This window comes from Pseudochaenichthys georgianus, chromosome 9, assembly GCF_902827115.2.
Source record: "Pseudochaenichthys georgianus chromosome 9, fPseGeo1.2, whole genome shotgun sequence".
NCBI lineage: Eukaryota > Metazoa > Chordata > Actinopteri > Perciformes > Channichthyidae > Pseudochaenichthys > Pseudochaenichthys georgianus.
The window spans coordinates 35223096-35245259 of NC_047511.1; the positions used below are offsets into that span (position 1 = coordinate 35223096).

At 42.8% G+C, this 22164-nt stretch overlaps 1 protein-coding gene across 8 annotated transcripts in view; it reads left to right on the forward strand.

Moving 5' to 3' along the window:
• mef2cb (myocyte enhancer factor 2cb) overlaps positions 1–22164 on the forward strand; it is a 71207-nt gene that overhangs the window by 33664 nt on the left and 15379 nt on the right. For 6 of the 8 annotated variants that reach the window (XM_034090171.1, XM_034090174.1, XM_034090173.1 and 3 more), the window contains 2 exons: positions 7830–8033; positions 21994–22137. In XM_034090171.1, coding sequence (XP_033946062.1) covers positions 7830–8033; positions 21994–22137 — 348 coding nt within the window. The remainder of the gene's footprint in view (positions 1–7829; positions 8034–21993; positions 22138–22164) is intronic. The other 2 variants (XM_034090177.1, XM_034090178.1) reach the window with 1 other exon arrangement.

Sequence of the window (22164 nt, forward strand, 5' to 3'; positions counted from 1 at the left end):
ATTGATATTTTTGTAATGATCAGTGCAACATATAGGTGAAACTAGTTTGACATAATATTAACATCCAACAGCTCATAAAGTTATATATAACAGAATATAGAACACTTCCTGTTCGAGTCCAAAATAGCAAATTACAGCTACTGTAACATTTCCACAGATTTGTACATGCTTCTTACGGCAATCCTCTTCGGAGTGGCACCACTCGGTGTTCCTGTCAACGCTACCTTGCCACCTACAGGGCAACACAGCCCCCCCCCTGCCCTCCCTGAAGCGGCAGTATCACAGTGGGCACAGGGCCTGGCTCTCTCTGGGCGGCCACTTTGGGCTGCCACCCCCAGACCCCGAAACACTTCCCCAGAGCAGGGGCAGAAGGGCCAGGCCTCCCTGGCGTTGACTGGCTGCCCGGAGCTCCGGACAGTGGGCAGCAGTGTGTGAGCCCTGGCTCCAAGCCCCCCGACCACTCAGACCCTCTCCCAGCCTCGGGCACATGAAAGGGCCCCCTGTGCCATAAACTCATGGGCTGCACACAGAGAGCAGACTCTCTTGCACCAGCTAGTACACAGAAACACACACACACACCTACAGTACAAGATGTATCCATGTGTGTGTTTTTGTGCACACACATTAATATGAATTTGAGAAATAGCAGATTATACACTCAGACACACACTTAGATAGTGTATTTAGTGCTTTGTTTAAACAGCTTGTGAGCACATGTACACATCTAAAACGCATCTAACTCTCTAGAGTCGGTCTTTGGGATCGACTAATTTGCCGCAGTTGGCTCTAATTAGTGTTACCTCTCCAGCCAGTACACTCAGTGGGTTTAATTTAGGATGACTTGTTTTGGCAAATCTGTGTGTGTGTGTGTGTGTGTGTGTGTGTGTGTGTGTGTGTGTGTGTGTGTGTGTGTGTGTGTGTGTGTGTGTGTGTGTGTGTGTGTGTGTGTGTGTGTGTGTGTGTGTGTGTGTGTGTGTGTGTGTGTGTGTGTGTGTGTGTGTGTGTGTTTTCCCAAAGGGGAAGGGGCCAAAGGTTAAACATGGATCAGGTCATCAGTGACAGGAAGTAAAACGACAGGATCTCCTAACTCCCCCAAACAACAGTCAATATAACATACTTGGCTGGAGAAGATAAGAACAAAAAAACAACATTATTTGTCATGTCTTTCACCATATGGCGCTTCTTTTCCCTCACTACGTTAACTGCAGCGCTGCCAGTGAAACAAGGGGTCTTTTTGTTTCAACGACAAAGCATTATTTTCTCTAATCAACAGCACTGGGGTGAGAAAATTAACAGCAGGAAAATAATGAGGCCCACAGGGTAAATCCTCACCCCCGCGCCCCTCATCTAATTCCATGTTTCCCACCTTCTCGCATCTCCTTCTTTTACCACAGCGTGTGGGCTCCGCTCTGTCATATTATGTTCAGCGCCTTGAGACCTCACCTGTAAAGGGCTTACTAGGCTCGCACCTTCTCTCTGCTGTATTGTTATTCTCTTTTGCCTTCCCAGCTCCTGCCTGGTTTCTTTTCACGTTCACATGTTCTACACTTGGTTCATTTTGCTCTCTCTCCTCTCTTCTCTTAATTTTCGCTCACTTTAAACAAAGTCTTTCGGCCGTCCACACGACGGCGTGCGTTGAAGCTTCAACACTTCTGCCCATTCACTTTGAATGGGGTAACGTCACGCTTTGCCGAACTGCATTGTGGTTCCGTCGCTTCGCTTTGCTCGCTTCAAAAGTTGAGCAATGTTCAACTTTTGAAGCTTTGACGGAAGCATCAGCCAATCAAATCATATGCCAGTACAAGCTCTAGCCAATCAAACCGTGTGCTTATGTGTCGGGGGCGGGAGATTCATGTGATTGGTTGTTGGTCGAGTTTCAGACACGCCCGCCGGCAAGCTTCAACGCACGCCGCCGTGTGGACTTTGCGTTAATGTTTCATCTGGCTTAGCCTCGTGTTTTTCTTTACCTGCTATAATGCTCATTATGTTATGTTTTCATTTTCAAAGTAAATAATTGTAAATACAGGAATAGGTAAGAATTATATTATAAAAATATGTTTGATTTGTATGCAATCTATAGAGTGGCCATTAATGAATTCCTCTCCAGCCCCCCCTTTTTAACAATTACATTGAGGGACTGGCTCATCATCTACAGCTCATTAGCATATTTTCTCCATATTTCCTTTAGTTTTTTACTACGAGAGGCCAATTCTGAGCTGTGCTTGTCATAAAAAGACTTCACTTAGTGAAAACTGAGGTTAATAGGGTAGCAGCATACATCTATTAAATGTGTTCGGAAATACAATATGTGTGAAAACCAGATTAAACAAACTAAATATTAGATGAAAAGTGAAATAATGTGCCTCTAGCTAAAAGTGGCAGCCTTAGTGCCACGACAAAAGTTTAGCCACCGCAAATGAATGACAACAAAGTTATTTTTGTCATTCCGGCCACTAACTTGGGCCTTGCAATGTAACATCCACTTTTTATTTTAGTCAGTGGGCATACCCTTTTCAAGTTGTGGTTTTTCAACATAAACCGGAGCATACCAAGAAGGAACCGTTACAGTGCTGTCCTGAAATATAATTATGAGTTTAGGTTAGAAGAAGAATCGGAACTGGCATGTATTTTAGGACACCATAACTCAAATCTGCACAATTAAGACACTGCTCAATCAGCTCCACAGGTTAGCTTTTAGCTACTCAAAGTAGAGACTTTCGATTCAGACACTGAATGAAGAAATGTTTGGAGTGTGCTGCTTCCTTTTCAGACTGTATAATGAGGCACACTCAAAAAGGTTGATAAGTGTTTGAGGAGAGAGAAGAGCAAAGCATATATTAGAGGTTGGACAAAGCCTCTTTTGTCGTAATGCCCCTCTTAACAGCTTCTTTGGCTGCGAGGCAGAGTTCAGGTCCAGGTCCTGGGCTCCTCTTATTCCTTTTGCGTAAGCCCGTGTCTTCCTGCTTGGCCCCTGACAATGGGATAAGTGTTTGTCTCAAGACAAATCGTGCTGCTCCATGGTTGACTGACATTTATGTGAGTGTGTGTGTGTTTGTGTTTGCGTGTGTGTGTGTCCCACACGGCCATGTTTGGTTTGTTAACCAGCAGTTTTTGGTGCCTGTCTCTCCACTCCTCCTCTTCCTCCACCTCCTCCTCCCCCAGGGAAGCAGGCAGGAGGTGGGAAGCAGAAGCGAAGCCATTGTGAAGGGGAAGCCACTGGCCTCTTCCTGTTATGAGAGGAAATGCATACAAATGTGCTTCCTGTGCGTCCGCCCCCTCTCTTCTCCCTCCACTCTTTCTCTCTCCCCTCTCACCCATGTGGCAGAGAATCAGCCACTATCCCTCCTTTGTCCTCGTCCCTCTGTTTATCCTTACCATTTGTTCTCCCATGTTTGCCAGAGGAAATGTGACAGGTCAATTGTGCAGATCACAACTGATTGTTTTCATTTTTATAATTATGTTGTTCTTCTGTTGGTTCTCCAGCTATAGCATACGTAATATATTATAACATATAATCATTCATATGTGGAAATAAAAAAGAATATTAAACAAAAAGGCATTCAAATGTGTTAAATACAATTTTACAATATAGAGGCATATGCTCTGAAAGGATATGTGACGGTAACAAGTTTAGGTGTTTACATGGGTGTGTGTCTGAATGCATTTGTGTGTGCATGTGTCAGAATCTCCCTTGGGATGCGGTTGTGGAGGAGGTTAGGGGTGAACGAATAAGGCTGGTGTGTTACTCTGAGTGTACAGTGTATGCCTATGACTGAGTGCTAATAATGAGCCAAAATACATTTGATATATACTATAAAGTGTAAGAGTAACAATTATTTTTGAAGGAAAATATTGGCCCAGCTCTGATCGTTGTTTCACGCTTTTCCATAACTGAGTAATCTTTTGGAATCTTAAAATTTGTTTAGTTTTGATCATGGAGAGGTTAAAAAGTTATTAGGATTTTTCTGCTGTTAGACATGTAAATAAAGAAAATGTGTCACAAGAACACTTTGATAGTCCTGGAAACGTACAATACATACAAACATACAAGTTAAGTGACCTAACATGACATGGTTTAGTCTTTACCTCAACTAATGCCAAAAATGGTGTATCACATGATTTTGTGTATGTGTGTGTGTGTGTGTGTGTGTGTGTGTGTGTGTGTGTGTGTGTGTGTGTGTGTGTGTGTGTGTGTGTGTGTGTGTGTGTGTGTGTGTGTGTGTGTGTGAGAGAAGATAGGTTACCAATTTAGTGTGACAATACACACTCACACTGGTCTCTTTTACCAGTATGCACAGTTGCAAATGTGCTTTACCGTCATTCCCTGTGTTATTAACACAGTGGTGTCAAACAGCACCCACCAAACAACAAAACAAAAAGTACACCCACACTGACACACGAGTGGTTTACAATGTGTTTTTTTGGTTTAACAACAAGGACAGGGGCCTCAAGAAAAGGCTATACACCATTACACCACATTATTTCATTATCATAGACTATAAGATCTACTTTATTGATTACTTAATATTTTTGCCGATAAAGGTTTCAGGGTCAGGTATCTTCAATTGTTTTAAGATAAGGTGTGCCATTCATAAGCATCTGTTTTACTTCTCCACTCAAGACACAGAGCAGTCGCTTATCAATTACAGATCCAGCGCAGTATTTAGCAGCTGCTGTGTGGGCCGGGAGATGTTTTGGGCTTACACAAAAAAGGCCAGTGGTGACAACACCAGCATGAGTGTTGATGGGCTGAAAGGATCACATGACAGCATCATGTGAAGTCACGACAAAGTTACCTCTTTCAGTGAAATTGAAAACAGAATATAATATTTGTTAGCACGTTAGCACATTAGCACATTTCACATGATGTTCGGCACCATCATTTACCTACAGGACAGTATTGATGTCCAACTGTCCTTTAAAATGGGTGTTAATGTTACTGTATATTTGCCTGTGTATTCATGGATCTATAGGCATAGCATTAGTAATATATGTGATTTTGAAGTAGGCATGTTGTACGTGTCAGATTGAGATATGGGGGTGCAGTGTGATATTTATGTAGGTGTTATTGTTTGGTCAGTTGAGGCTTTTCATAATCACACTCATTTTCATCCTGTGGTGTTGTTAAAGTCACTCTATGTGAGAATTATATATTATGTGGGAATTGCACACTCAGTTCCTTATTTAAAGTGTGAGGCTCAAGACAACTTTGATTGGATTGTGTTTTAAAATTTTTTACATGTTGAATTTAGAAGCAGCACAAAAGTGGGTTTCAAGTTAAAACGTACAAACACTGCTTTGTTTGTATGTGTCTGCGGTTGTGCTGATGTTTGCAAGTGGTCAACTAATATGAGCTATCTAAGCCTGCATGTGGACCTCCCTTATGGGACACGCTGCTATGGACCTCTGGGACTAACACCCAGCCCACTGTGTGTGCCACGTGCCACCTTTTAAAACATTAATGGCCGCTGCAGAGTGTGAGACTGAGTGTGTGGGTGATAACGGATCTGGGCCGGCAGCTAGCTGTGCCCTGCGTTTGCCCAAGTGCCCCTTGAATCAAAACACTAGGGGAAGACAACACTCGACATGTCCCCGAATAGTCTGTTTTGACCTTTTGTCCTACAGTCCTGTCGTCTTATTGACACTCAATACAATTTGCACTGTAGCTCTGCGGTTCTAAGGCTGGCAGACCTCTTTGGAGTGAGTGCTTTTTCAGTTTCAGACAATACAGCTCAGGGTAGGTTGCATATATGACAATTAATTATATTGTCACAAGATGCCTTTTGATCTTTCAGCGTTAAGAATGAGGCTTGTTTCTTTTCATATTTCAGTGAGACTGTGTAAATGTCAGCTTGGTATTTACAGCCCAGGGGAGTTTTCTCCGCTGATGTCGTCGGTGAATAAGATGTGTGTTTGTGCCGAGGTAAAATAACCTGACATTGCACAATGCTTTGCAAGGAGTAAGAATGTCGTCCGTGTCTCTGGTTTCAGCCTCTTCGGGCTGACACATAGCTTGGCGTGACGCAATGACATCACTGTGAAACTTTAAGCGGAAGCTGGTCGAGGTTACCAGCGTTTTACCCACTCTCAGTGAAGAAGAAGAAGAAGAAGAAGAAGAAGAAGAAGAAGAAGAAGAAGAAGAAGAAGAAGAAGAAGAAGAAGAAGAAGAAGAAGAAGACAGGGTGGAGTTCATGGTTTGATATTCAGTTTCTCTGGTGCATCCTGGGAGATATGATTTCAGGAAATTCAAAACTACCTATCAATATCAATCCAACCCTATCTCCTCTTTCAGGCCCCCGAGTTGTAAAGAGAAAATGTGAAAGGCAATCCATGATAGATTAATGCCGCAAGATCGATTCCTGCATTACCCTGGTCGACCACACACACACAGATCTCTTATTTAAAGGCTGTCTTTGTAATGGTTTTTAGAGCCTTTTACAATTGTATTCAGAGCATGTTTAATGAGTGTAGGGAGGTTTTCATTCTGTGATTTTTGGCCCACTTAAGTGTCAGAAGAGAATAGACAAACATGCAGTTAATCAACAAACTGAGATCATTAGCTACCAGCTGGGCACAGTTCTGGCAGTATTTCCTCTCTGTAAGAAAAAAGCTTTGTCAATACAGATCTCCAATGTAAATAATACACACAGTCACTGAAGGAAATGAAAGAAATCTCAATATTAAAAAAGCTGTGTTGCTCAGGGAAGAAAGCTGGCAGTGGCACATTTTCTCGTTTTCCCGTTCAGCCAAAGAGCGTGCACACATGGCTTGGAGAAGAAGCCAGGTGCAGCTCACTGGAATTAACTCACTTTCAATGCTCTAGTTTTGAACCAAACAATAGAGGAATAGTGGCTGTTCTATTTTGACAATGTGGCACTTGTATGCGTGTTATTAAATGTACCAGTATTGGGCCTCAGACACATACAAACACACACACACACACACACACACACACACACACACACACACACACACACACACACACACACACACACACACACACACACACACACACACACACACACACACACACACACACACACACACACACACACACTTACAAATACCCAGAGAGAAAGAGAGAGAAAATAAATTGAGAAAAAGAGACAGAGGGAACGAGAGAAAAATACCCTATTAGAGATTTCTTTTTGTGTGGTTTAAGTAGAGTGCATTGTCATTATTTGAACACTCACAAATAGCTTCAAGCACAGACAGGGAACCCATCCACCCAGGTGGTTCATTGGGCAACAAAACAACTTAACAATGTGTGTAAATGTCACAATGAAATTCACATTTTGTTTTGGATTATAGTTATAGGTCATTCTCCTAGTGTAAAAGCATGACTGAGCGTGAGAGCCCAGTAGGGGTATTTAAAATGGAGAATTTAACATTACATATTTTCCAAGATGAACGTCTGTGAGCTTTGATGTACTAGCATTAACTGATCTTCTTTACCGTTATCTGTCTGAGACACAGTATTTTCAGTTCCTTAAAAACAAGCCCAACTTCTTTTTTTCTTCTTTTCCTGGTAGAGTAGGGTGTTGAACTATCAGCAGACTTCACTTTCCTTTAATTCAGTTTCTCTGAGAATTACTCATTTTATTGAGGAAAAGTTGTCACGTCGGATTTCTATGTATTCCCTTATTACAGAGAACATGTTGAGGGTGGGGGACTTTTGTAGCTGTAATTTAATGATGAGTACCATTTAGGGGGGAACAAAGATTGATTTGATTATAGGTGAGCCAATTTCAGTTCAGTGACTGTATGTGTGAACATAAATCTTCCGTGCCTCTGCCTAACTATTTGTTTTCTATCCGCTTCTTTTTTAGGTGACATTTACAAAGCGAAAGTTTGGCCTGATGAAGAAGGCGTATGAGCTGAGTGTGCTGTGTGACTGTGAGATTGCCCTGATCATCTTCAATAGCACCAACAAGCTGTTCCAGTATGCCAGCACAGACATGGACAAGGTCCTGCTTAAATACACCGAGTACAACGAGCCCCATGAGAGCAGGACCAACTCCGATATTGTGGAGGTAAGTTACAAAAATGATGCACACGGCACTCTTGTATGCACGCACAGGAGCACACACACACACACACACACACACACACACACACACACACACACACACACACACACACACACACACACACACACACACACACACACACACACATGCACAGGCTCAAAAACACAGAAACACATAAACAGACAGATGGTTACAGCATTGTGACTCATTCAGCAAACCATTACTTCTCTTTTGGTCTTCACACTTCACATAGTGTAAGAAATAATTGCTCCCATAGGTTGTGTGTCTTCCCCAAGGGTGAAGTGCCCATATCAATAATGAATTATAGTAGGGCTATCAAATAAATGTAAAGAAAATGTGTTAATTTAAATTGCTTCTTTTTGTTGTGTACTACTTTTTATCAAAATAAGTGGTAGCCTATCCGTGATTTGGACCTCTTAGTCTGTCCCCTGCGGGGTGCAATAACCAGCCCCTGCCCTCTGTGTCTTTACGCCGTTACGTGCCTCAGACAAGGATGTCGCTTTGGACAAATGTCGCTACTGTGGCTCAAGGTGATGTTAAACAGCGCTGTAAGGCCAGCCAGTAGGCAGGTAGATAAAGCAGGAAATGACGCTGACCCCTTCCAGGATCCTTAAGCTCTCAACATGAACCTGTTATGCAACATTCACACTGTCGCTCTGACAAACCCTATGGGCCACACACACGCATTCATGCATAGTTTATCCCTTTCTCTTGCACTCTCAACGTGCTTGCTGCTTATCTGCACCTGTCCCACAAAACTAATGTTAAATACATGTTATTTGTCTGCTTGTTGCATTAATTATTTAAAGCAACTTTGCAAACCCAATTACATTTTTAATGCTTCCTGACATTAAATATATTTTGTTCTTGTTTTACACTATAAAGGTTAGAAATTCCAAATAATAATACATATAAAATCTCAAAACTGTCTATATCCACTTTTTTTGTCAATGTTTTTTGTCTGTGATTCAACAGACACCTGATGGCGACAAATTGTTAACATTTTACTTGATCACAATTAATGCATAACACATTCGTCTCCCATTCTTAGCCTAGCATTTAATTATGTTTTACATTATACCCTTATAAAACATGCACACCTGCTGGCTGGCCGATCTGACACAGGATCAAACAGCATGAGGCATGTTTTTATCTTTTCACATGGGTGTTGCTGGGCTTGTCGCCCGCCCACGGGTGGACAAACCCACCGGGAACAGTCCTGCCATTCCAGATGGCACTCTGCACCTGAACACAAACCTTCTGAATTACCATATTCATATCAAATGTATTTTGTTTTAGAAGAGATTTCGCCTTACGTTGTTGCCATCCTTATATAATTACCTCTTCCTTCATATCATGTTTGGAGGTTCAAAAGCAGCATAAATAAATATTGTCTGCTGTTGTTATTATTGCTTTGGTTCCATCACCATTTCAATTTGGTGCAGTCAAATATGTACTGGGTAAATGTCGCTCATACATCAAGGGATACAGCACGCAACATATGGCTAACCTTAATGACGAGAGAGAATGGACTAGGTGCATTAACATGGAAAGCCTTTAGAAACACAAATAAATGCAATAGAGGCAGCATGACAGCTTATATTCCTGTTTACAATGCATTGTATGCTTTAATTAACTTCCTATAACTCATCTTATTGAGTTTTTGAATTGTAAATGTGGCTGAGGCTAAAACTTTGTAAGCTTTAAAACATCAATGTATTTTTTTTAATAGTTACAATATCATATGCAACTCTTTAATGCAAAACAATTATTAAAGCTGTTTACATCTATGATCTGTCCCCAAAGCTTAGTTTGAGTTTTATTAGAAATCTAAATGAATTGCCACGAGAGCTCCCTGCTTTGAATCTCTCTCTTTAACTGTGTCTCCATTAGAGAGCAGAGGATGGCTAACGTGTAAACAGCCGTGTCAGGGGAAGATGCTAAAGAGCCTAGTGGGAGAGAGAGTGCTGTGGAGCACTACCTACACTGTGATCCCTTGAGGACTCTGAGCGAGTCACAGCGGGATAAATCGATCTGAAGAGGCCTTCAGCCTTAGCAGCGGTGTGCTAACAGGATTGGCCACAGGGCTGACACTAGCACGTTTAGCATGGGTGGGAGGCGGTTCTGTGGAGAGAGAGGGCGAGCGAGGGGAAAAGGGGGGTGGATGTCTCCTGCCGAGCCTTGTGTGCCGCTGCTAGGCTACGTCACAGGTGCAGGAACATGGGTGGGTTGTTGAGTTTAGGGGGAGGCACGAGCGAAGCGGACTTCCTGCTGAGATGGCAGGATGATGAGGAGGAGGTCAAGAACAACATGGACAGCTGGATTTAGGGGTGTCGACAGAGAAGCAATTAGGCTTTAGATTTGACATCTGTCTGTGACATATTTAATTTTCAATTTGTAGGAAAGCTCATGTCTTTAGAAGTATACAAACTGCTTGCATCTCTCTCCCTCTGCTGCTGCTGTGCCTGAAGGTGTAGTGGGAGGAGAGGCAGAGGTAGGGGAGCGGAGCTCAGAGTGTGGGCGGCTGGCATAGAGGCCTGCTACATTAGCAATAAAGCTCTATGTAATTAGCATGTCTTTGGTTGATAATTAGCGTTGTTGAGAGAGTGGCACTGTGAGCGTTGCACAGCCTCTCTAGCTACAGCATGTTTACAAGAGGCTGGAGGCCTTTTTTCTATCATTCCCTCGCTTTTTTTCTATTCATTGTTTTTCATTGAACATATACAAGCTTTAAGAGATTGTTTTGCATTAGGTTGAATGTAAGCATGGGTGGGGGAATGAAAAAGAAAGAGAGAGAGAGAGGTAAAGAAGGTCTTGATGACTCAGTTGAAACAGTCTCAGTTGGGAATGACACTTCCATAAATATCTCTGGAAGCAAAAGCCAAAGAAACCAAAGCCAACCCTTCTCTGAGACAGTGGTAAAACAAAAGAAAACATCAGCCATCAAATTGACTGCACATTAAGTATTATTATTATCTCAATGTATGACATCAAGAAACTCTTAACAATCACATTAACACAGTGGCATCCAAAACATATTTTAATCTATTTTTGTAATGTTTTAAATGCTTTCATTTAATCACAAACATGTATTGCCATGCAGGATACAGTAATATCTCACTTCGCAGAGACTCCCCCAAGAGACTTTGATCAAATATGTAGTACACAATCATCCCAGCTGGTATATAGTAGGGATGTCCACTTAATTAAAGCTAATTGTTCAAAGTAAGCCCAAACGTGATGAAAGCAAACACAGAGGTGGATCCGCCCATCGTCTGATGTCAAAGCTGGTTCCAAATGTGTCGTCCTGGCAGGTCTACAGTACACTCTGAGTCTGGCTCCAGATAAAACAGTCAAACACGCAGATAGATTTCCTATACTTGCTGTCTGCCAGGCCGGTTTCCTGGACATGCGAACAGCATTAGAGGAGAAATGGGGATCTGTGTTGGGAAATGACAAGAGAACAGATCCATCTCTCCTTTTTCCTCTTTTCTCCCCGGCTTAAGAACAATCACTTTCAGCTCTTATTGGTGATTTATTATGCGGGAACGGGGCTTGCTAATTGCAATAGCACATGAAAGAGTCATTTATTTCCCCCCCCCCTCATGATTGCAGATCAACCCCAGGCCCCAGACCTAAGCGGCATTGGCTGGTTCTTTCTGTGAATGCCCCAAATCCAACAACACACTTGGGCTGTGCCAAATCCCTGTTCCACAATGTGTTTGTTTTCCCCTCTGTTGAAACAAAGAACGCAGGTTTTTGAAACAACTAAAGGGTTAGTAACTGAGGTGTGAAAAAATGATATCTCCTCAATGCCTGGATATACCTGTGCTAAGACGTTAAACCATTCCTGTGTACTGTATGTGCAAATAAACTGTGCCTATTTTCACACAGAAAAAGGGTGTTTGGCCTTTGTAAGTGTGTGTTTGAAAAGACTGCACTGCATGGGTGACAATTAGCTTGAACCCTGCAGAGCCAACGGCATTGTGATGACCTCAGCCACAAAGCACACTCTGGCTCAAGTATCACATGGAATGGCACATGCCTCTTGGTTCTGGGCTGACCTGCCTACCTGCCAGAGGAAAGGCTGTTGGCCAATCCCATTTCCAGCAGATTAACCTAATCTGAAAATTCAGCTCACCCTGTAATCTTAAACAGCAGCAGCAGGGACCTGCCTCACCACCCATCCTCAACTCATTTCTCTCCCTTCTTTTCTCCTTCTCTTCCTCTGCCCTCACCTAGAAGGAACTATCGAGTTAGAATGAGAAGGGGAAGGGGAGGGACAGAGGGATGGATGAGTGCAAGAATAGGAGGGAGGGAAAGAGGGATGGAGGGAGGAAGGCTGGTAATTATTTCCAAAGGTCATTCTGTTAATGACTACCCGCTTGGCTAATGAGATTCAGCAAAGCTCCCTCACCATGTTTCACCCTGCGTATGTTTCACCCGTGTGCTGAGATGTGTGAGAGGCACAGGTGTGATTTCAGCCCAGTGACAGTCCACTGGAGGGAGGGAGGGAGGGTGGTAGAGAAAGGAGGCGTTGGGGGCTGGGGTGAAAATGATAAAACATAAAGAGAAAATAAATCAAGCAGGTATGTCTGGGAGATGGCAAAAAGAAAACGAGTAATGAAGCGCACCCACACCAGTTCACGTCATGCCTTGCTTGCACAATGCTTCAATTGGCAATAAAATATAATTTTCCGCACATAAAAAATACTACAGATATTCTTTCAGATTATTTCACTGTCATGTACCTTAAAAATTCCGTTCTTTATTAATTTAAACCCTCTGCTTTCTCATAATATTCTCGCAAGTCAACACAACATGTGATCTCCCCCTCCGAAGTGCCAGTGGGCTCATGTTCTGCCGCGCTCTTGTGAAAATATTTTCCAGCATGTGTGCTATTCTGTATGCTTATTTGGTTTCTAAACAAGCATGGAGAACATTAGCCTTAAGGAATGTTCTGTATTGATCAGGCCACTGAATGACTTATTCTCATGGCTCTGAAACCCTGTATAATTACTCTGGCCTGAATGCCTTCTCTAATTTATCCTGAACGACTTTAACATGTGTCAGCATCCAAAAGAAATAAGGGCGTCAGGTCATATCTCCTGCCTTACAGTTGTCCATAGTAATTTTGTGGAGAGTCGTTTAGAGGTTTTCATGTTTCATGTGGTGAAACTTGAAGGTAAGGCGTGGGCGGGGTAGTCAAATAGATCACAGTACCTCAGTGTTTACTGGCGACAGAGATCAGCAACTTGACTTGTTTTTCCCTGTGAGCTGAGAATTAAGGTCTGAAGCTGCTTTCACTGACTAAGTAAATTAACCTTGTGACATTGGAAAGCTAACAGTATCAGTTTGTTAAAACAAAGAGTCTGATGACAGTCTGTGTACACGCCACAGCACATCTTTTAAAAGATATTAGTGGAGAATTACATGTTGAAGAGTGGGTGACAGAAATCGGATAACTGTTAGTAACTTTTCCCACACCTCTACCCATGTATTTACAGTGTTAACGATAATGGAAAAGTTGGCCCTTAAAGTCCTTCACAGAGTTACAACAAGCTTTAAGGTTGGTAGAAACTATTAACAAGCACAACATATGATATATATATATATATATACTGTGTGTGAAACCTCTTTCCGGTGTTCAAAGTGTGGTGAATTCCACAAACAGAGGCGAACCTTTGCCCTCCTCCTCTTCCCGTCTACACCCGCCTCACCTCTTCGGTTTGGACTTGAGGCTTCCAGATAATTGTTTCTTGTATTGCATAGCAAAGGGCGTTGACAAAAAACAAGGCAAAACACGTGTACACATTTAGTTCCTACATTTCTTTTTTTCTTTTAACATAAACAATATATAATGGTATGTTAAAAATAAAGAACGAACCCCCAATAAAACCACCAATATCACTCATTTGTTTGATCTACGATTAAGTGCCTCAAAAAGTGGTAGTGGTCTAAAAATAGTGTGTGGTGAAGCTAAAAATAGTCGCCTAGCTGGCGGTCCTTGCTCGAGAGGGTAGAAGAATAGGCATGGAATATCTCTCTCTCTTTCACTCCCCCCTCTTTGTGTTTCAAACAGGGTGGGTGGGGGTTGTTTTTGAAACTATGGCGTGAGTAAGCGAAGTGTCAGAGTACTCATTCAGCCTCCGTCTCCCTTTCCAAGGAGCGACTTGCCCTTCGGCGACCACATGCATAAGACCATTGATCTGAGACCCTGCTGTGCCTATAAATATTTGATCCCTTGGATAAAGAAGTCTATTATTTAATTGACTTGTTTTTCTACGCCCCATATCTTACCAAACAAGAGGTTTCCTGTCTGGTTGTTTACGAAACATTTTATAAAAGAGAAAATACATTTCTGGCAAGTTATATTATCTACGTCAATAGCATCAAGAGCATTTTGATTCAGCCAGTCTGCCTATGATACGAGTGAAAATGCTATCACAAACATATTAGTCTCCTCACACGGCTGAACCCTGTCTGCTCCAAGTTTCAAGCTGGCACATGAGAACACATCTGTCTGCGGCGCCAGCCTCAGACATAAAGAGAGCAAGTTTACTGAGGTCCTATTTTATAGACTATATGCCTCTTCCACTTCTTAAGCCTGGCTAAAAGCAAGATGACAGATAAAGTATGTGATCTACGGGCTCAGCATTATATTCCACATCAGACGGCCGCTGCCCAGAAAAGCAGAACCTCAGACAAGCAACTAAGTACCACTTGGATCTCCGTCAGAGGTGTTTCTTAAGGTCAATATACTGAAGCGGAAGTCTGAGGTACTCACACAACAACAAGAAGAGGTTTTATAAATAGACTGTTTGAAATGTGCCAATATGTGGTCCCTGTGGTGTGGAGCGTTGAAAAAGGCAGGCCACTTCTGAGGCCACGCTGCCAAATGCAAGGCTTTTCCATTACACAGCCCAAAACAATTCACGCCAGCCATTAAGATGAAATGATGCCTTGTTCTTTGAAACTATTTGTGGAAAATTCAGAATAATGAAGGCTATTTTTATAGATGGCATTCCCTGCCCTGCCTGGAGCTTCCCCCCTGGCCTCAGCCCCTCCCATGCCATGATTGCTGCTTTGGACAGGGTGTGGAAACTCAAGGTCACACTATAGAGGTCAACCGGCTGGACATTGTTACTCAAGGCCTCCCTCAGGCTCCCTTTTCCTGCTGTGGCACCACGCGATAAGAGACAGTGAGACAAAAGACGATAAGTGACGATTGGTGGGGGGACAAAGAAGGAATAGAGCGTGGCTGGAGTACTTGAAGTTTTGCACATAGAGAACTGAAGTGATTTTTCTGAGGATGTTACAGTGTTTCTATTTGATAATGACTTAATATAAGCAATTGAAGACCTTATTGTTAATATTACAGTGCAGTAAAATAGTGGTGCGTGAATAACTGAAACAAACTGCTCATAAAGCGTTGCAAAGTAAGTATGAGAGTATTTTCCACACATAATTGAGCCTTGGCAAATAGATTTTTATGTTGAATCAGAAATATAAAGACTCATGCCCATTCATCTCATGTGAAGAGAGACAAATTATGCATCTGGAGCACAGACAGGATGAAAGATGGGTAGGTTGAGGGTACAGACATAAGTGCCCTCTTTATCCAGTTTTACTGAGCTGGCATTGTGTCTCATAATGTCTATCTGGGTAATTATACAGTGCACTGACTAGTGTGAATGACCACTTTGTTCCCAAGGCTAGGATGCTGCTGGAGCAAACAGTGTTGGATTCTGACATGTGCTCAGTGTTTGTCTATTCCATATGGGAAACACTGCACCATCTGGTATTGTGCCGTGTACTGGCTAGCTAAGACTGTCTGTCTGCTAGTGGGCTCTCATCCACACTGGGCTCTGCAATGGTGAATTCAGCACATGCACCATCACAATGTCACAGTTTGGAGAAATGTGAAGGAACATTAACACGCACAGTCTCTCTTACATACTCTTGATCATTTTCACAAATGTTTGCTCTACTTCTTACTCGCTCTTTTTAATGTTTAGTCAATCAAGTAATCCCTAGACAGCAAGTAATTACATACTCAGTTAGCCAGCGTTACTGAACACACGACCACTTTGCCAGAGATGATGGATCCCAGGCGCCAGCCTTTGATTCCTGATTATAGTGCAGCAGGGCACCAGGAGTAAGGGGCTTCAAAGCCACCAATTCACTGAAAAGTCATTGATGCATAGTTCTTCAAAAGTCGCCTCAACCAGTGCATTGGGATGCACAGATGATGACTGAAAAAAAAGAAAGGGACAGCCTGTGATTTGGGGGTCCCATTCCTCAGATCGGTAACCTACAAAATCAACCATCTCCCTCCCAAATGCTCACTCACACACATGCACACACTCATACACACCATGTAGCCATCATCCATGGGCATGCCCCTCGACATGGTCCTGGCATGTTCAAACCACGCTTCATGAAACTGTGGCCTTCTTGCCTTTGGTCTGCCATCTGCTTCCAATAAGCTAAGCCAGCCTGATCCCTCTGATGTTCCCTCCACGCTGAAAAGCACAGAGAAAGAAAGAGTGAGCGAGAGAGACAGAGAGAGTGAGGGGGAGAGACAAAAAATGAGAGCAAGTAAGATTGAGCCAGACAGACAGAAAAAGAAATAAAAGTAGAATTAAAGCGAATGAGAGCACATATCAAACATACGACTACTCCATCTCCATCTCGCAAGCCCACCCTGAGTGTGCGTATTGGTCAGTGGTTCTGTGGGGTCTTAGTACACTGCAGGTCTACTTCATGACCACCTTCGTCTTGTTATTTGTGATGAAAAGGGACAACGTTTCTCCCCACTGCCTCAGTCCTACTGACACTGAGCCACACGGCTCTCAACCAATCTGTCTTGACAAAATTGAGTTAGCCAATAGGTTAGAGCAAGGGAGCTCCCTGATGTCCAGTGGTGTTCCAAACGTCTTCTCTTTACCCATCTTTTTCCACTTTGAAAGTCATGCTCTAAATGGGTTTGTAATTTAGTGTAAAGACCAGTCAAAAAGATGTACTGTATATTTGGTAAGGTTAACCCATCTATATTTTATTCAGATTATCATACGTTGTCTGATTTTAAAGAAGCCTGAATTATTATTGTAGCCCTAAACTTTAGATTTTCTTAAAGATTATTTGGGAGCCTTTTAAATTCCATTGTGATTCAGTCTTGGGTCTTAAACTAGTTACTGAGAAGACTGTAGTGCCCACTGTAGATGCACTCCCTGGTTACACTCAACATACACACATTCTCAGACATTATGAACACAGGTCTGTATCATTTGCATACTGTCGTTTCTTCAAGGAGTGATTCTGATAGTCAGAGTGAATTGATCTGTTCTGTACACTTTTTCACATTGTGACAGAGGCTGAGACCCTGCCAGGCAAAGCTGTGTATTATAGTACAATTGTATTATACTTTAACAGCACAGCAAACATTATTAACCATAAGTGGCACCGTTATAAATGATTTTATATTCTGCTTGTCTGCAACTTGTTTTCCATCGACTGCTGTAATATACTGCAAAACCATAAAATGCTCCATTTATTGGGGGGAATCTTTGTGCTCTAGTACTATAGTGTCTTCTTTTATAAGTCTTTGTTTTGCTTACAATGGTATGTGTATTCTGAAGACCATACAATGTTGGCAAATATATAAAAGGGCTATTATAAACTGGCTGTTTTTGTTGAGGGTTTTTTCACTGATGCTGTCAGCCATTGGGTTGAAGACATTGAGAAACATTCACTGGCCTGGCCGTCGCCAATAGCCATACACACAATATTGAATGTGTCGTACCCTTCAGCCACTGCCAAAATAACTGCAGAGGGGAATGGTCAGCAATCAAGTTCTTTCCAAACACAACCCATCCACTAGCCCGAGTCTTTCAGAAATAAAGATGTAGCCATCAAGCCAACAATGTTTTGATTCAGCTTCTGTTGAGCCGTGGTATTATTGCAGAAAATGAGGAGAAGAGGACAGTGGTAGGGAGACAGAGACATACTGAGCAGCAGGACAAGACAGAAAGAAGGGGGCAGAAAGATGGATAGAGAGGGTGAGCAGGGTGGCAGAATGCCGAGCAGACGGATCCTGGTATGGCAGGGGCTCTGGGCAGGCGTCAGCTGTCCCTAGCAGACCCCCTGGGGCCACCCAGAATTCACACCCAAATACCCTCCACAGTTTTTCTCAAGAGCGACATGAAGTTATTACCCACACCCCAAACTATGAAATTAGTATAAGGCTGGACCTTTTCCTGCAATTAAAACATCAGAGAACTCAAATCTTTGACAGATGTACTAACACCAAGCAATATATTCAATACAAATCAGTTCCCCTGTAGCTCATTCCTGCTTCTAGTAGCCTTTTATCGTCTTAATCCAGCCCAGGTTGCCTTGCTAAATGTAGTAATATAGCCCATCTTAGCCCAGCCCAGTGTAGGCCAGCCTAGCTGAGGGTGCAAAGCTGAAGGGTACCAATGAGACGGGTGTCTAAATATGTAGGACACTGTGTCTATGCTGCGCCTGCTTCACACAGGCCCTGTGACAAGTCAACTCATGAGGGAGCATCATGAAGAAGGAGTTTAATTAGGAGCAAGCCTCCAAAGGGGCCACAGAGAAAGACACTGAGACGAGCAAGCATACACAGGTTTCTTTGCAGTTTTCCTCTCTGTAATACGTTTTTCTCCTTTCTCTTCTTTGACTAAATTCAATGTGTGTACGAAGCCTGGTGACTTCGCATTGTAGTAGTTTATAGCTTGTTATTTTCCCATCAGTCTTTCCCTCTTATGGACAGTTTGCTTACTTCATTTCATAACATATCATTTTAAACAGCAGGAGCAAGGGTAAAGGATATGTTAATGTGGTTCTTAGTTCTAAGGTAATTAGCTAAGCTGACACGTCAAAAAGATGATTGGGTAAGAGTAAAAAACAATACTTGTATGTAAACAGAGGCAATACAATTGCTACAAACTTAGTTAATGATCAACAAACAAGTGTTCCTTGTATGACAGCAGTCATTTTGTAAGAATAAAAATAATGAGCATGTCCATGTGATATCAAAAACCCCAGTTACTTGTGAAATTTAGTTAAAGAATAACCGAAATGTGTGGGAATATTTTGTTCATAGAATTATTGGCACAAGTGAACTGCACCGAAGTGTTTTCGTTTAATCCTCATCCTATTAACATATTCCCCAAAGACTCTATTTTGATGCCAGCTCTTCATACCCAGGGTAAGGGTAGCAGCTTCTTTTCCAATGATCATTATTCTCTACTTCATTTTGAAATGTATGTTTGTGATGTGTTCTTTCATATAGTCATGATGTCACTGAATAACAGACGCCAAGCCATTTTTGGAGCAGCATTCGATGACTTTGTGGCGCAGAGCCATGAAACACAACACATTGAGGGCACAGATTAAGCAATGGGCTATTAAAGAAGGGGGAAACATATAGGATGACGAGATTAGAGCGGTAGGGTGGTGAGGTGAAGAGCGCAAGAGGGCCCTTCTATGGCTATATGAGCACTCCAACAGATCTGATTGGTTGTTGGGTTGTGTGTCAGTCTTTGGCAACAGGTGTGATGTCTTAAAACAGGTGGGCATAACTGGGATGAGCAGCATACCATCCTTGTACCCAACCCTCAATGTGTTCAGCCCTGGGCCACATGCTTCAAAGTCATATAACACTCAAGCTCCCTGCACCCAATCAACACCCAACGCAACCGCTGCCCAACCCCCTGCGAGACCACCAGCTCAGTTTCCCCCATTTGGGTGTCACCGTTACCCAAGCCCTAGTTCTCCTCTTCCAGCAATGCCCCACTGCTAGTCTTCCTAGAATGGAAGTGAATCCCTCATGCACTCTGTGCTGGTGGGGGTAGCTGGAGGAAAGCTGTGCAAGTAGGAAGAAAAGTTCTTTCTTGCATGCATTCTCATGCGAAAAGAAAAGGCCAGTGGTTCAGCACTTGTCAGTTCGATATGATGCATCGCCAGGGCCAGAATGAAACTACACAAAAGAAATAGCAAAAGTTTTACATCTCACGCCTTTGCCAAAAAAGACAGTGTGCGAAACCTCTGCAACCCCTTTGTTCTTTTGACTCATCCACCTCTGATAGAGCAAGAGTGCCTGATTCACTGAAGGTCTGTTGGAAGTCAGATCTCCTGCAACGCCTCGGTTGATTTGTTTGGTGTGATTTCCTGAAGACTGTCAAAGATGTGAGAGACACTTTCAAATTCTGAATTCCAGATTTCCACTCTGGGGGCCAAGTGAGGATTCAGAGAGAGAAGAGGAGAGCCAGCAAATGTTGACACGCTTACAGTAGCTGCCTCGCCACGAGACGCCTCAGGAATCAAACAGTTATCACACACACAAAAGAAGCCCTCTAAGTTCACTAAAACCACACTCAAAACAGGCCTTTGTTGTGCTGACATGAGAGATGACTGCATTGCTATTTGTTTTCTAAGCAGGCAGATCGCTCCCTGTCACATCTGCCGCTGGTTGTGATGGAGGAGCTAGCACTCGTATCTCCTCCATGAGTGAGTACTGACGGAGACAAACAAATGAGAGGAAGAAGTTCACTGAGATTAACTTATCTTAGCATCTATCTTCCTCCTTGCTCCTGCTCAGTCTCTCTTTCTTTTTTCTTGACGCTAACACCCACTCTCACACACCCACACATGCACAGACTCATTCCCCTCTTTCCCCTCCCACACACACACACACTCACTCACACCAGTAGACACATACACACACTCCAACATGTACAGAGAAAGACACACACACTTGATCAGCATCAAATACAGGGTGTGCTAAAGTAAATTTAATTACGTCTGTCTGATATGGAGCTTCAGATGAAAGTAGGAGCGCGCAGTGTGAAGCGACGACTGCACAGACAGGAGCAGGCCCGTGATATTCCTCCTGTAGACTAATATCCCTTTATTAAAGCCAGGAGGAGAGAGGGGAGGAGGAGGAGAGTGAAAGTGGGGTGTAGTGGAGGGGAGGGGGGTGCCTTTGATGAGATCTCTAACTGTCAGCTACTGTACTTTTCTTCTTTTCCGCTTCGTCTTTGTCTCTCACTTTACGAGGCAAATGAACGGAGCACCTATCGCTACATGCCTACTTGCTCAAGCAAACATACCCTTGTGCTATCACACTCAGTAATGTGCTCTGAAACGGATCCCTGTTGTTATGGTTGTCAACAATATCTAAAAAAGGACAGAGGCAGCTCCACCGCTCGCTCTCTCTCTCCCTCTTCTTCTCTTTGTCGGTGTCTCTCTTCCTCTCAGTGAGTGGAGAGTGCGCTTTCTGCCGGTCTGCTGTTTTCTGGCCACTGTAATGGTGGCAGGTGGCCATCAGGTGGCCAAAACAGAAACTGCCACATGTAATAGCACATATACCACAGAAATGTACTCCACATTAACTGTATTTTATTTCCGTTTCATGACACACCAATAATTATGGTTAATAAAATATGTTTTATTTGTATTCCTTTTCCCTGTGTTATTATGAGGTTTCAAGGGCCCGTGATTTGTCATTTGGTCAAGAGTTTGATCACTTTGTATGTCTCAATCATTTGTGCCATCTTGAATGTTTGGCTGCATGCTTTCTTGTTGACAATGCAGCCAATGTATCCTCTTGCCACGCCAACATGATGGATGTCTTTGTAGAACAATGTCTCGGGAACAGACCATAATTGTAATAGAGAAGAAGTACTTTTGTAATGTGTTAAATTAAAACAAATCAATATACTACTTTATAATACTTTATATATAATACTTTTGTTAAATGGTTTACAAAACTTCTTCTAATTGGTATTTGTCAGGGTTGATTCCAAATGGAAGCTCCTCACAGTGCATCTGCATTCGTCCATCCCAAGCTGTTTGACTTCACTTTTTCTTACCAAAGCCCTTCAACTATGTTGTGCAAATGCTCTGTTTGCAGACATTGAGAAAGAAGGGCCTAAACGGCTGTGACAGCCCAGACCCCGACGCAGACGACTCAGTCGGCCACAGCCCCGAGTCCGAGGACAAGTACAGGAAAATAAACGAGGACATTGATCTGATGATCAGCAGACAGAGACTTTGTGTAAGTACCTCTTGTTAAATCCCTCTC